This window comes from Acipenser ruthenus, chromosome 43 (genome assembly GCF_902713425.1).
Source record: "Acipenser ruthenus chromosome 43, fAciRut3.2 maternal haplotype, whole genome shotgun sequence".
Taxonomy (NCBI): domain Eukaryota; kingdom Metazoa; phylum Chordata; class Actinopteri; order Acipenseriformes; family Acipenseridae; genus Acipenser; species Acipenser ruthenus.
In genome coordinates this window covers 2,358,327-2,374,527 of record NC_081231.1, presented here as the reverse complement: position 1 = coordinate 2,374,527, position 16,201 = coordinate 2,358,327, and the positions used below count along the sequence as shown (strand labels likewise).

General features: G+C 43.0%; 1 protein-coding gene across 4 annotated transcripts in view; it reads right to left on the bottom strand.

Moving 5' to 3' along the window:
* LOC117398657 (reticulon-3-B) overlaps positions 1 to 16,201 on the bottom strand; it is a 26,517-nt gene extending 10,316 nt beyond the window's left edge. Inside the window, exons 1-3 of one of the 4 annotated variants that reach the window (XM_033997682.3) lie at positions 15,375 to 16,201; positions 8,513 to 8,563; positions 2,714 to 5,809 (exon numbers count right to left, since the gene is read on the bottom strand). In XM_033997682.3, the coding sequence (XP_033853573.3) occupies positions 2,714 to 5,809; positions 8,513 to 8,563; positions 15,375 to 15,507 (3,280 nt within the window). In that variant the 5' untranslated portion in view covers positions 15,508 to 16,201. The remainder of the gene's footprint in view (positions 1 to 2,713; positions 5,810 to 8,512; positions 8,564 to 15,374) is intronic. The other 3 variants (XM_033997684.3, XM_033997685.3, XM_033997686.3) reach the window with 3 other exon arrangements.

The following is a 16,201-nucleotide window of genomic DNA, read 5'->3' as shown; positions in this document are numbered from 1 at the left end:
AAAGTACCTTGCTCAAGGGTACAGCAGCAGTGTCCCCCACCTGGGATTGAACCCACGACCCTCCAGTCAAGAGTCCAGAGCCCTAACCACTACTCCACACTGCTGCCCCCTCTACATATTTCACAATTATTAAATGCTTAGGCAAAATTCGAACCCTTTAACACTTGGCTCATTTTGTCAAGAGTCAGGATTCGTTTGTATTCAGTACTGAAGAATCAACTGCTTCCAATGGAGTTACAATCCTACACCTCTTGTGGTACTGAACAGCATCTGTGATAGCATTATCTATTTCATTGATTTCTGTGGAGAACAAAATGCAGGATTCGTCTATAATGGTTTCAATAATTGAATAAAAAAATTCAGTCAGCTTGCGCCTAATAACTATAGATTTTCATCAGTTGAGATTACTAATGGAGTACCCTGAGGCTCTAAAAGCTCTCAAAACCATTACGATTCAGCTGAACGGATGAGCGGGTCGGTACGATCAGAAGCAAGTTTGACAGCGAGTGACACACGAGCCCTGACTCTGCTGCACACACATTCCCAGCACAGGTAACATCGCGATTTTCTTTACAGCCAACAGGAACACTCTCAGCATAGGGCAGCAGTGTGGAGTAGTGGTTAGGGCTCTGGACTCTTGACCGGAGGGTCATGGGTTCAATCCCCGGTGGAGGACACTGCTGTTGTACCCTTGAGCAAGGAACTTTACCTAGATTGCTCTAGTAAAAACCCTGCTGTATAAATGGGTAATTGTATGTAAAAATAATGTGATATCTTGTAACAATTGTAAGTCGCCCTGGATAAGGGCGTCTGCTAAGAAATAAATAATAATAATAATAATAATAAACAGGAAAGCGTGAATGTACAGCTTCAAATTATCTGTACAAAAATTGAGTTTATCGGATTAAATGCGATAGGAGGCTGGGAGTGCAGGATTAAAGTTTGATGCAGATGGGTGCAGAAATGAAGGCAGGAATCGTGTTCACCAGAAAGGTCTGAAAGAGGATCCTGAATCGGAAAGAGAATGCAGATCTTGCATCCATAGTATGTGCAAATGTAGCCTTCACTTGGAGTATCTGACTGTATAAATGTATAACATTGTGGGATCCAGTGAATTTAACTGTTAAATCTTTGCAAATTCCCTAGGAATTGAGTCAGGATTCATATCAAGTCCTAAAGGAATATACAGCTATGGCCCAAAAGTTTAGCATCACAGAATTTTAGGATTAAGATATCCTTTAAAAAAAAAATAATAATAACATGAACATAATTTAGATCTTTTATTTATCATCATGTAAATCAAAGAAACTACTAAATGATATTGCAAAAAAGTCTGCCAGAAGCCGTAACAGTAGCACAGTATTTCATGTTAGATTTTGAAATGTCGGTTTTTCATTACATATATGGAAAACTACAAAGCGGTGTGCAATTCAAGATGTTAACGTAACATTATTCAGCAGGTTTCATTCGACTTTATGAAGCAAAAGGAGTTCATTCTATAGGGGGATGCAAAACCTTTGGCCATGGCTGTACTTGTATACAGTGTGGGTGGATAACTGGTCTTAAACAATGGACTTGCTGAATGTTGTTCTGCAATGAGGTGCACGGCAGTTTTTTTCAACCTGGCGGCCCGTGGATCTCCCCCTTGCTCTGGTGAGCTCAGCTCTCAGGAATGAGAGAATGAGGGTCTCAGCGTCAGCAGAGGGTACAGTTTCAGAAATCAGACATGCCGATTACAGCGAGAAACATGAGCCTCAACAGCATGCAAGCAAGCACAGTCTGAGACCCCAGACAGAAAAATGAGGTGTGCACGGGCAATAGCATTGAAGGGTTAGTGAACACCCCATGACATGGGTATAGGGGTTCAGAATGGAGATTAGGGGTAGGGGTGCAACTGTGTTGTTTCTCTCTGCATACAATTCCATATGCCAACATTTTTTGTATAATGAAAAAGCGCTGGCAGTCTCAGCACTGTCTCAGCACCAGTCTCAGGTGGCATTTTCAGGACCTCAAACACTTTGCTGCATGTAGGCGGTTCTTATTAACATCTCTTAATAATTTAACAAGGGGAACATGAATCAAAAGTCATGACAAGACTGATCGCCCTCAGTAGGGATAATTGTGGATTCATGCTTAGTCTGAGTGTTCAGATGTCTAGGGTGGTTTGGTTTTTAGGTTCGTTGGGAAGATGCTGGTGCTATTTCAGTCCACGTACTCTAACCTAAACCTTCTGTTATGTCGTTTTATATGGATACTGAATGCAGTATATTAAAAAGTGATGCTTCTAATATAGTGTGTGTTTGTTACTGTATATTATTCAAGTTCTCTTGCCCAAACTGCATGAGCTGACATATACAATAAGAGACACGACGTAAAGTCTCTCTGGATTTGTTCAATTAAAAGTCGTTTCCCTTTACCTTGACCGATAGGCAGGTCAGCAGTGTTATTTTAGATCATTGAGTGTCGCTGCTGAACAGGATCTATTTAAATTGCACTTGAACTTTCATGTGATCATATCTCCAGTTACCATTTCCCCATCAGTCAAGGCTGCATTTCACACCTGTCACCAGCTAACTGCGCTACCTAGCACCAGACGGGATTAGCAAAAACACACACTCGCACTCACACAAACGGGAGCAGGAGTCAGCCTTGCCTGCCTGCCTGCCTGCCAAGTTAAAAGCACAGAAAACACATACAATCAGGGACATGTTACCTGACGCCTGGGTTAGTAAAGCTGCTAATGCATGCTCTGCAAGCGCTGCCGCGGCTGCAGCCCTCTGGTTATCATCTGTAGAAGCCTCCTCTACCTCTCTAGGAGCCCCTGAGGGAGATATCTCAGCCACCTCTGGGTGGGACCGAATGGGAGAGCTGGCGGTCTGCTGCTTTGAGAAGGATTCTGGGGCAGCTTGTGATGACAGCAGCAGCTTTTGGGCACCAGGTTTAGATGCAGGGCTGTTTCTAGCTTCCATCTCCTCCTCCTCCTCTTCTAAGCTCTCTCCTAGTTCCTTGAGGGCCTTAATGGTGAGCTGCTCTTGCTCAAAATCCAGGACCATGGTTGGCGCTGCTTGGGGTGGCCTGGAGCCCGCCACGGCCGCTGTGGTTGAAACCTTGGCTGTAAAATCATGGCTGAGGTCTTCTGGCGACTCGTCTTGCCGGGACTTGAGGCATTCCCTCATGAAATCCACAAAGCTGTCGGTGGCCGCAGAGACTGAGCACTCCGGTTCGATGCTTTCCGGGTCACTGGTGCTGTCAGGAGAATCCTCTGCACGCGACGGCTCTTCCTTGAACACAGGCATCGTGATCTCTGCTCCTCCACGGCTTGCCATTTCTTTTGGGATGGCAGGTGTGATGCTCTGAGTGGGAGATTGGTCTGGCGGTCCTGCTCTGGGCAAGAGGTCTTCTGGCTTTCTAGAAGGGAAGGAGATCTTGGGGAGGTGTTTAGCTGCTTCTTCACTGGTCACCACAGGCTCCTCTGCTTTGGTTTGAACGGTGGTGGCCGTGCTGGTGGTACTGGTCGGTACATCCTGTGCGTAGTGGAACGGAACCTGTGAAACATCAATGCTGGTCGGCTGGGCTTCTACAGTTTCTGCATGAAGAACTGTCTGGATCCTTTTGGTGGGATCTTCCTTTTCCATTTCCCCAAGATCCTGAACTGCCTTTTCGTAAGCATCAGCTTTGACAGCTCCTCCCCTCGGAAGACTTTCCCCTGTTGAAAAAGGCTTCTCGATTTTAGAATCAAACAGGATAGGTTTGGGATCCTGTGTTGGTTTCTCCATTATAGAATCGGTGAAGACAGTTTTAGAGTCTTGTGTAGAAATCTTGGTTTCAGAATCAAACAGGATAGGTTTGGGATCCTGTGTTGGTGTCCCCATTATAGAATCTTCTAAGGAAGTTTGAGAGTCTTGTGTATATTTCTTGGTTTCAGGATCAAACAGGATAGGTTTTTGGTCCTGTGTAGGTTTCTCTTTTGCAAAATCAGCTAGAACAGATGAGGGTTTCTCAATGTTAGGATCAGCTAGGACTGGTTTGGGATCCTGTGTCTCCATAACGGAATCAGCGAAGATACTTTCTGAGTCCTGGGTAAGGCTCTTGATTTCAGAATCATCTAGGACTGGTTCTGAATCCTGCTTTGGCTTCTCGGTTTCCGATTCAGCTGCCGTGGGTTGAGAATCCTCTTTCCCTAGGACAGGACCGGCAGGTTTGGAGTCCTGTGATGTAGTATCAGCGGGAGGAGTGGTGCTGTCATTTCCAGCTCTGTCTGCAGGTTCCAGGACCACCGCGGAAGCTTGCTCATCACTCTCGTCATCACTGACGATCTGCTCCTCTGTTTCAATAACGTTGATGATAGGGACCAAGAGGGGCTTCTCCAGCTTAGCAGGAGCTACTTCCTGCTTCATCTCTTCTGGATCTTTCACGGTCGCAGTGGATTTGGGAACAGCTGGTTCTCGCTCTGTCACTACCGACACATCCTCGATCACGGTGTCATCGGACTCCCCAGAACTGTCCGCGTCAATGTTTTCCACTGGTTCCGAGTCTACACCCCAGATCAGACCTGGCACTTTTGCAGTGGCAGGCTGCTGGCTTTTGAGTAGCTCTTCAGTGTCAAACTTAAAGCTGGCGTAGCTCGGTGGAGAAGAGGAAGAGGAGGTGGCGGTGGCGGTTCCTACTTCAGTATATGCCGGAGGCAAGTTTTCAAAGTCTGCACATGATTTTTCCAGAGTTTGTTGTGTTTTTTCAGCATCTTTCTCTGGTTTTTCCCAGATGTAGGCAGTTGGCAAGAAGTTGAGGTCCTCACCGCTAGATTCTTTGGCAGGGCTGGCCTGTTTCTTGATCTCCTCTACTTGGGTATCGATGGGTTTTGCTTGAGAAGGAGGAAGAGGAGGAGGAGGAGGCAGCGCAGTCTTTCCGCCAGAGACTGGAGATATTTTCTTCTCTTCCTCATCTGGCTCAGGCGTGCTGTCTCTGGACTCATCAGAATCCTCTTTTGCTTCCTTCTGCATGGATTTGTAAGCTGGTTCTTTTGCCCAATCAGTCTTCTCTAGTTTTGTAGTCACTTCAATGTTATGGATATCAGCCAGAGGTCCAAAAGGTCCTTGATCCTTCTCGTCTTTGGCTTGTTCGACATCAGAGACCACCTTTGCTGCAGCGATCCGAGTTGGGACCCAGTCTGACGTCATGGTTTCCAGAAACTCTTTCCCGAAGCTGTGCTTTCTCTGGCTGTCGTCGAGCACTTCGAAAGGGGAGTCGGGCGAGTCTTGATCCGGGGAAGGGTCTTTGTTGAACAGAGAGAATGGTTCGGTGCTCTCTTTGACGGGAGATCTCTCGTAATGGCATTCTTTGAACAGCATGAAACCTCCGTCGCCCCACGTCTCGCTGTCAGCTGCCGGCTTGCCCTGAACTTTGGGTTCTTCTGGGGTCTGTCCTCGTGAAAACACGCCCTGGCTGCGTTCTTGCACCTTCATGGCTGGAGATGCATCAGAGGTTTTTTCCTGAACTTTATCCGGGGAAGAGCTCAGGCCAAGGTTGCTGAAAGCACGGAACGTCACCTCTGTTCCGGATATGGGAGCGACATGTCGAGAGGACTCGCTAGACACAGCTTCGATCCCAGAATCAGTGCTGAATCCTGGGACTTCCTCTATTTCCGTAGCTTCCTTGAGCTCCATTGGAGGGTCAGGAAGGTTTTTGTCGCCCAAAGCTTGGCTGTGGCTATCGAAGACCACAGGAGCGAATGAGCCGGGCTGGGATAGAAACCGGAGGGAAGTCGCCACGCTTTCTGAAGGCTTATTGGAGACGTTCCCCTTTATTCCTTCTGCAGCCAAACAGTGAGAAGAGACAGCGGTATATAAAAAGACTGAACACACACTCGCATGCACGCTGAAGCAAGACTGCATGCAGGTCTATACAAAAAAGAAAGGAGACAGCTTCCCCACCCCCACTTTAGCAAACATGCATTGCAATGCTATGGAGAAAAGCTGGCACTACAAGTGACACCTCAATAAGGAAAAGCAGGGGAGCTGGATGCAACAGCAGCATGACGATGAAGAAATAATACGAGAAAGGACTGGGTGCAGGGCTAGTGCGAGTTTCAAACTATTTAAAAATCCCTCGAGATTCAATTCCTAAATATTTCAGCCTTTAGGACCACAAACCCACCACGTTCGCCCTGGACCCCCTCCCCACTCGCCTCTTAACACTTCGGTTAACGCCTTCATCAGCAAAAGGACTCAAGACTTATGTATGTCTCAATTGTACAGTAATTCTTTATGTATTTTTTGTATACAACTGTAAGTCGCCCTGGATAAGGGCATCTGCTAAGAAATAAATAATAATAATAATAATAATAATAATAATAATAATAAGTCTCATTAAGTTAATTTTTTAAGTCTGGTTTACACTGTACAAGTGTCTTCTCACCCAGTTATAATGCCCATCTTCCAGTCCTATTGTTCATATTTCAATTTGCGAACATAACCAAGTACTGTGTGTGTGTGGACCTCTCTGATAAACTACGAGGCAGCAGATGAACTACGTTCCTTACTGCATATGTTTTGCACTGTTTAAAATCAGCGTCTGTCACTAGACGCTGAACCATGCTGCAGATGAAAGCCAGGAAACACAACAGCATCACTCACAGTTTAGTGTGAACTAGGTTCTGCTAAGGCTAGCCCGACGTGGTCCGGACACTCTCTATACTGTCAAGACGATCCAGTCTGTCTCGTACGAGATGTAATCTCTATAGCTGATTCTGTTGGGCATTGTCCGACTCTTACCAATAAATACATTTAAATGTTAAACACATTGGGTATGCTTCTAACCAAATCAAAAACCCATCACAAGAATCCCTCCATCACTGTTATTTTTAATTACTGCAACGTGTATTTCTGTACAGAATTTCATTTTATCTGGAAGAGAAGATCAAGAAATATTGAATATGAAATAAGTTGGCTTGCACTGTACACGAACCTTTCTGACAACGTTTAGGCAAACTTCTAAACGTTTAACACTTGGCTAATGTTTCAAACTACATTAACACCCCTAGTCTGAAGCAACTTTGAAAATGCTGGGCTGTAAAAATATTCCAGTCGTGCAGAAATCGGGAAGGAGAGTTGAAAAGAAAATATTTCACAGGAAACACGACCGGTTTCCAAATTCAGAATTGGTTGAAAAAATGAATATCTAGAATATTAAATGTTACATTAACGTTATTATATTCACGGTAGACAAGTGTTTCGCAACAAATGTTATTCGTATGCCCCCAAAAAAATTGTTTTACCTTTGTTTCCATTTTAGTTCAAACAGAGCTATGGCTTTCATATTACCCCGTACTGCTGCAGGTAGTCGCAGGAGGACAGCTGTTTAGCTCAGTCACAGAGTGGCCAGAAAGCTTCAAGGAGGGAGGAAGCTTGTGTGCCTGCAGCTCAAACTAGCTTAGCTAATGTAAACAAACTGGTATGCCAACAAGGTTTCGGGTGAAGTTCACAGAAAGCTAAACTACATACGAATGTAGCACACCTATTCTAGTGAAAAACTGATCAGCTTTTAGTATGCCAAAACTAACAGCAGGACCAGCATTGAGAAACGCAACCTTGCAGGTTGATATGCCATCCACACGCAATCGTGCTAAACAAATACTAAGAGATCAATTCAGTGGCAGACGTTACGACTAGCAGCCTTTCTCAAGGTCTTCGTTTTTCCGTTTGCCCAATGCACAGCAGAGTGCAGTACAAGCAGGGCCGGGTATCTGGTTGGTGATCGATGGTGAATAAAGAACAGAAAAAAAAGAAATCTGATAAAATGAGCAGCTAGAGCAGGTAGAGGGGGCATGCAAAGCGATGACAGCCCAGAATAACAAAACAGGAAGCGTCAGCAAACAGCCATTCTGAAGCCCTGAACAAGGTTCATCAGGTTTGCTGGAAGTGTTTCAGACCCGGGCTGCAATGACACACAGACTCAAACAAACCACCAAGAAGGGTTTGAGGAACAGCTTTGGGGTTAATATGCTTAAATACTGGCCAGCTTAAAAAACAGAGAGCTAACCTAGGCTCTTGTACTTGAACAGATGCCCTCTGTGCTGGTGCTGGAGCAGAAAGAGAAGCTCTTACATTCTCTGAACAGCCTCCCTCTGCTCTGTGCTGGTGGGTTAAGAAAGAGAAAGGCAGGCTCTTATACTCTCTGAACAGCCTCCCTCTGCTGTGTGCTGGTGGAGCAGAGAACGAGAAAGGGAGGCTCCTATACTCCCTGAACAGCCTCTCGATTCATCTACATGAACTGGAGAGACTAAAATCTAAATCCTACTTCTTTAAGAGTTCACACTGGGGCTTGCTAACTCAAGGTCGAATGTGAATGTGAATGTGGGCCAGCCACCTATCTGCCAGGCAGGGGAGAGTCTGCAGAGAATTGAAGGGCTGATGTGCCATTTATTACAGCCCCATTCTAAACCACTTCCACCAGGAGGAAACAATACATACAACAATCAAGTGAAAATTAAAAGAGACAACAGAAAGAGACTTGCCTTGAGGAGACTGAATGAGAGATACAGGCTGAGGAGAAGAAAGAAAGGAATCTGAAAAAATAAAGAGAGGAGAGGGATGACAATGGGTTTTTGTAGTAATGTTGCATTATATAATTTTCACTAGTACAGGACTGCAAATGCAACACGCTGTAACTGTTTGTCATGGAAAAATCTAACAAAATAAAGCCGTTAGTGGACGTGTGGAGATGGAGGTCTGGCAAACAGAAAAGAGGGATACGCCCGGATGAGGATACTCTCAATACTGTGTGCTAAAGAATGTCCTTACCAATTGAAAAAGTGCTTTTCAACATATACATGTACACATGTAAGTGTGCTATACAAATCAGCAGGTATTAAATAAATCCATTCATTAATGTCAAAACTGGAAAAGCTGTCCTTCCTTCACCTTTACAACTGAGCACCCATCAATGGGAATTAAGCACATCCCTTATCAAAGCTTACCACAGGAAATTGCATAGCGATTTTCCCATACTTTTCCCATGGTACACTCTACATTTACCATGTGGTTTGTCATGTTTTTAATATGCTTTACCAGACCTTTCTGTGCTTTACAATGCTTCCCTATGCTTCACCAGACCTCTCTGTGCTTTACAATGCTTCCCTATGCTTTACCAGACATCTCTGTGCTTTACAATGCTTCCCTATGCTTTACCATACCTCTCTGTGCTTTACAATGCTTCCCTATGCTTTACCAGACCTCTCTGTGCTTTACAATGCTTCCCTATGCTTTACCACACCTCTCTGTGCTTTACAATGCTTCCCTATGCTTTACCAGACCTCTCTGTGCTTTACAATGCTCCCCTATGCTTTACCATCCCTCTCTGTGCTTTACAATGCTTCCCTGTGCTTTACCAGACCTCTCTGTGCTTTACAATGCTCCCCTATGCTTTACCAGACCTCTCTGTGCTTTACAATGCTTCCCTATGCTTTACCACACCTCTCTGTGCTTTACAATGCTTCCCTATGCTTTACCACACCTCTCTGCGCTTTACAATGCTTCCCTATGCTTTACCACACCTCTGTGCTTTACAATGCTTCCCTATGCTTTACCAGACCTCTCTGTGCTTTACAATGCTTCCCTATGCTTTACCATACCTCTCTGTGCTTTACAATGCTTCCCTATGCTTTACCAGACCTCTCTGTGCTTTACAATGCTTCCCTATGCTTTACCAGACCTCTCTGTGCTTTACAATGCTTGCCTATGCTTTACCAGACCTCTCTGTGCTGTGAAATGCTTGCCTATGCATTTGCTGTACTTTGTTGTGCTTTCCTATGTTTTTACCGTGGGAAACTTTTAGAAGGGAATCTTTTTAAATGTGGTTGAATTGGCACACTCTGGAAAAAAGAGGCGTCTGCTTTACTATGCAGCATTCCTCCAGGGAGACTGACAAAACCAGCGTGGTGAGTTTCAACACTCTGTAATGAAAGTGCAGTCACACCCACACCCACACCCACTGTGGCAGGGTGGTGTCACTTTCCCACACCCTCTTTCACACTAGACAGCCAACGGTGCCATGCAGCTCACAATAGCATAGATCCTGCTAGTGATGTACATAAAAGGGCCAAATAGAAGCAAAACAGAAACACGAGCAATACAAACCAATAGGAGTGACTCCACACACCTCAATCACTGCTAATCTTGTACTAGTTTACCAAAGAGAACACTCAGCAGCACAATAGAGCTAATCTGTGTATGAACAGAATAAGATAAGAAATGCGATTATACTACGCTAATAAAGGCTTGTCTAGACTGTTTCATACTTCAGATAAAGCCAGTTAAATAGGTTTTCAATATAATTGAAGTTTGATTGGTATAGCTGCCATCGGCCTGTATTTCACGATGATAGAACGGGAGTCAGTACCAGTCTATTGTATAAAGATCAATGTTGTTGAAGCTGACACCCTGGGATCCTTCAAGAAGCTGCTTGATGAGACTCTGGGATCAATAAGCTACTAACAACCAAACGAGCAAGATGGGCCGAATGGCCTCCTCTCGTTTGTAACCTTTCTTATGTTCTTATCAACATACAAGTGTCTGCTTGGTGTAGGTTTCAGAAAGTACTAGAAATAACGAACAAGACTCCCGTGGAAATTCTTACACCTACGCTAACCGTGTTGCCTAGGAACTGTTCTTGAGATATGGGTAGAGGTAGAACAATGTTTAATCACAATTTGATAAGCGATTATCCAGATATACAGCTGTGGCCAAAACTGTTGCATCACCCTACAGAATAAACTCAATTCTGCTTCATGAAGTCAAATGAAACGAGCTGAATAATGTTACGTTAACATATTGAATTACACACCGTCGCTTTGTAGTTCTCCATAAACTCACCAAAAAACTATCAATTGAAAAACGTGACATTTCAAAACATGAAATACTCTTATTATGGCTTCCGGTAGACTCTCGCAATATCGTTTTGTAGTCTCTTTGATTTCATGATGTTAAATAAATCTAAATTATGTGCAAGTAGTTTATTTTTTATTATGTTTCAATCCCAAAATTGAAGGCGATCCTAAATTTTTGGTCAGAGCTGTATGCAAAAATGTGATTGCGAGATGGACAGCTGTACGGACAGACAGACAGACAGACACCAACATCCCCAGCATCTGACATTCACAATAACTTCTGCTAAATAATGTTGATACCATGTTTCATGACAACTGGATAAGCGATTCAACAGACAGATGCAAAAATGTTCCAGCATCACGATATCAACGGGGGTGCAGTCCACACCCCACAATAATACAAGCAGTGAAACCAAACCCATCCCAACACCAAGACATTTCAGACTTCTGCTCGAAACACAAGAATTTATAACGTTTCTTTCAGGATTTCTAAATCAAGCACGATTGATGACAGTGGGGTAAGAGCTTCTCTAGATAGAAGTGTGACACACACTTATAAGCATCTCCACTGCATCGTCTTTGCAGGTTTTTCACCCCAGCAGAGGGGGTACCATGAAGATCGATGAAGGTATATTTTAATACGATCAAAGTACTGCCAGTGCAGTGCACTGTAAAACCAATTTTAAAAATGCATGCGTGTTCACTGATCTTATTTGAATACATCAATATTTGTAATGTATTAACTACAGTGGAAGTGGGAATAAATTATCATAAACTTTACTCCCTGCAACTTTTCTCGCTAGTCGTTCTTCCTCTCTCACACTCTTTTTTCGGTCTGCTTTTTGCTGCTTGGCTTTTTAAACCCTATGTTTTGGTAAACATGTTTTCTCATTCAAAAACTTGAGTTAATGCAAGTCTCTGTGCTTAAGCATCACCCACAGCTATGGCCAAATGTTTTGCATCACCCTAGAATGAACTAATCTTGCTTCGAGTGAAACCTGCTGAATAATGTTACGTTAACATATTGAAGTACACACCGCTTTGTAGTTTTCCATACACTTAACAAAAGACTGACAAACTGAAAAATGTGACATTTCAAAATCTGAAATACATACTGTATTACTATTATGGCTTCCGGTAGACTTTTGCAATATCATTTTGTAGTTTCTTTGATTACATGATGTTAAATAATCTAAAACGATGTTCATATGGTTTTTATTTTAAAATTAGGTTTCAATCCTAAAATTCTAGGGGATACAAAACACTTGGCCACAGCTGTACAAGCATTCCAGCAAAACTCTTGTGATCTGCAGCTAAAGCTGTGGGATTGTGATCGGCTCAGATCTCAAAAGCTAAGCAGCAGTAGCAAGGTCAGGCCTGGTCAGTACTGTTGTCTGGACTGAGACTTTCTCCCTCGTTAGTATTTCATTCTTTTAAAAAGCTTTTTGCTTGTTAGCTTTTTAAAAATAAAACCATACCACTATTCTCTTCCACCATAACATTATATTATTATTATTATTATTATTATTATTAATATTATTCCAGGATAATCAAGACTACAGAAATGATGGATAATATCGCGCTAGTGACTATTGTTACAACTCTATTGGATGCTGAATTGAGAAACGCTGCCTTAAAAAGGAATTGTCTCAAATGTGCAGTTTTGAAAGAAACACATGTTATAGCAAACATGTATTTTCATTGGAAGACAGACCTCCGGTACTGCACTAGATTAAAAGAAAGTTCTCGGTTTGCTTGCCTTGCCTTCCAGGAAGTCTTCCTGCTTTCAGGGTCACGTTACTGGCTGAAAGCATGTCAGTCAACAGGGGAAGCAGACGATTATTGACAGGAAAGACGACAGTGAAGGGGTGGGGTTAATGACCCAAGTCGTGCCAGGCAGTCTGGCTTGCAAACAGAGAAGTATTAATCTGAGTGTAGCACCAGATATGTTTTAAAATGAAAATGCATGTAAAATTGAAGCTTTCTGGTTCAAAATCAGAGTATTGAAGTGTGCCACCAGGCCTCCGTTCAACTAGCTGGGCAAAGCGGACACACAGTCTGCTTCAAGCCTGGTCCCTGCCATCTGCTCTCTGCCTCTGAGCTGCTCCGAGCCAGGTGGGACTGCTTCAGAGGGAAGCGCCAGCCATCTGCATATCCAGACTGCCACAGACAACTTAATGAGGTGAATCATCACTCTACATCATTATAGACAGCCAATTAGAGAGCGCACATTTCACCTGCTGTACGTCTTTTTGACGGGTTACCAACATTCTCAATATGTTACAGTTTAAAACAATTTTTTATTTATATATTTTTTATAAGCTTTGAGTACGAGTTCACCTGCTCCTCAGTTCTAGTTGCCTGCCATAGACTTAAGTAGGCTAGATCAGCCCAACTGTCTATGCGTGCCAGCGCCATCTAGTGCACAGCTAGTGTACTGCCAGCAAAACAAAAGGAAATCCGAAGTGGCAGATTACAAGACGGCCTTGGCTCTTACTTTAAAAAAAAAAAAAAAAAAAAAAGTTGGTGGATCTAGCCTGGGTTACTTTTTCATATGGCAGGCGACTTGAGTAACTGCTATACCTCTGAGAGTGCTTGCAAACCTCATCAAAATGTAACCTCTCCCCCCGTGACCTCAATAAAGCTCTCAGAATTGTGTCTAACCACCAAGTGCATCAAGTACACCAGAGTGTAACCATTAACCTGCACCCCTGCCCCCTAGTGGATGCAAGAAACACAGCAGGGAACAAATGTGCAATTTCTTACATCCAGGGGCAGTGTTGAAGGGGAGCAGGTTAAAGGTTACACGCTGGTGTACCGGATGCTCTTAGAGGTTAGCCTTCGTTCTGTTATTGCCAATTCCCGAAATCTGTAGAAGCCACACGAATCTAGAAATCAATACTGGGGAGGTATTGCAACGTTTTAGAAGCAATCTTTCTGTAACAGTTAATATGGTGCATATCTGATCCAAAAGAAGCGATGGAAAAGGCTGCACAACACAGACTAGAATATTAAAGTAACACATGGATTATTAGAGGATATTAAGCATTGATTTAAATCCCTGGGTCAAACACCAACTCTGACAGTAGATTTTAATCTATATCGTCAAGGCAAACCGATTTTTCCACCAATACTACATTTCTTAATTATTACTTGGATAATTTAGAATCTTAAAATACTAATGTTGACCTATGGAATCTTCTAGATTCAACATTTATTTATAATCCAGACCTGCTGGACATGTTTATAAAACGTATATACACATCAAAATAAATCACGCTCTCTTTAAAAAGACGTTAGCAATTAAGAGAGGAAGTGATGTTGTGTGCTCCAGAAAGAATCGCATCACTGCAGGATAGTGTAGGCGTTTGATTAAATACATATTTAATAAATAACTAACATCCTACACAAAGAATTATAATACACAGAACTTAAACGAATGAAAATCTAATTATTGCGCAGGTTACCGAATTGTAACATTATTATACAGTATTTGGGCTGACTAAAATAATTTAAAAAACACATCAGCACAAAACGCATTTTAATATTCTGCAGGTGCATTGGTTGCTTGTGGTCGGGTCTCGCTTAGAAAGGTGCCGCGGTCCCTTTAAGAGTGCCACCCATCTCTGCCGTTGCCCAGTAAATACGACCACTGCAGTGCAGAACTGCAACTGGAGTCGTTTCATCATCACCCCTGCGTGTGCCCCAGTTTACACAATAAATAAGCATGCAACCCTTTCTCATCAAGGGAGTTTCACACCCTGGCTGAGAAATACGCGAGGGGGGAAGTTTTGTACTGCGATTTTTAGAGTATAAAGCCTGTACATAAACGACCTTGCCCAAAATAGAAAAACAATAACAAAAAACATATCGGCCTGCAATCAATAATGCCAGTTAGACTACAAATAGATCGATACACATTTCCAACACAATAATAATAGTAATAATAATAATAATTATTATTATTATTATTATTATTATTATTAGCGATTGACAGTTCTTTAGAACAAAAAACGACACAAGTTCTGTATTTTGTTATAGTCGTCTTTAGTTTCTTTTAAGGCCTAAATTAAATAGGTTAGTCTGATACAGATCAGCTGTCTTGCACTATTTACAATCAAACATACGGTAGCGAGTCTATATATTTCAGTTTTAACAAGGTCACGAGTTTGCTCGAATTGTCTTTTTAAAAAAAAACAAATGCAGCGTTTGTTTTGAATTTAAACTTTCAAAAATATACCCTAACTTTCTCACACAAATACTGCCTATTTAATATACGATGCACATATCAAACTACTGTAAGAAATGCTCAGTCATCCAACGCCTTTAAAACTTAATTATTTTTATTTAATATTATTATTATTACAGAAATAATACGGACAACGGTATCAAACAAATCGATGTTGTGGATTATCGCCCGTCGTTGTTTTTTTCACTAGACTGACAAGAACAGAAAACAAAGTAAACATTTTCAAAAGACGGCTCTTCTTACCGATGGACGCTGCCTGTGGGGTGGACTTGGAGTCTTTATCCGGGGAAGGTGCTTTTTGTCCGGCGGAGGCATCAACGAAACCGTCGCTACCGTGCGAGGACGATATCTTTTCAGACTGCGTTGAATCTGCCATTTTCCACACCGAAACGTGTCTTGTGTGTTTGCACCCAGCTCCTTGGTTTACTATGTATCTCTCTCTGAGCCTCTCTGTGTTGCTTAACACCAGCGCACTGCAGAGGACAGCCCGTCCCCCTTGTTAAAATGGTGATTTCGTTTTGGCAGAGTCTGCGCACAGTGAAGCAATCTGCACAGAGTCCAAAGAGACTGCCCTCCCCGACTCGCACGATCAGGGTGAGAGGTTGCTGCACACACAGTATTTAATTTAAAGAGATTGCCCTCCCCGACTCGCACGATCAGGGTGAGAGGTTGCTGCACACACAGTATTTAATTTAAAGAGATTGCCCTCCCCGACTCGCACGATCAGGGTGAGAGGTTGCTGCACACACAGTATTTAATTTAAAGAGATTGCCCTCCCCGATTCGCACTATCAGGGTGAGAGGTTGCTGCACACACAGTATTTAATTTAAAGAGATTGCCCTCCCCGATTCGCACTATCAGGGTGAGAGGTTGCTGCACACACAGTATTTAATTTAAAGAGATTGCCCTCCCCGATTCGCACTATCAGGGTGAGAGGTTGCTGCACACACAGTATTTAATTTAAAGAGATTGCCCTCCCCGACTCGCACGATCAGGGTGAGAGGTTGCTGCACACACAGTATTTAATTTAAAGAGATTGCCCTCCCCGATTCGCACTATCAGGGTGAGAG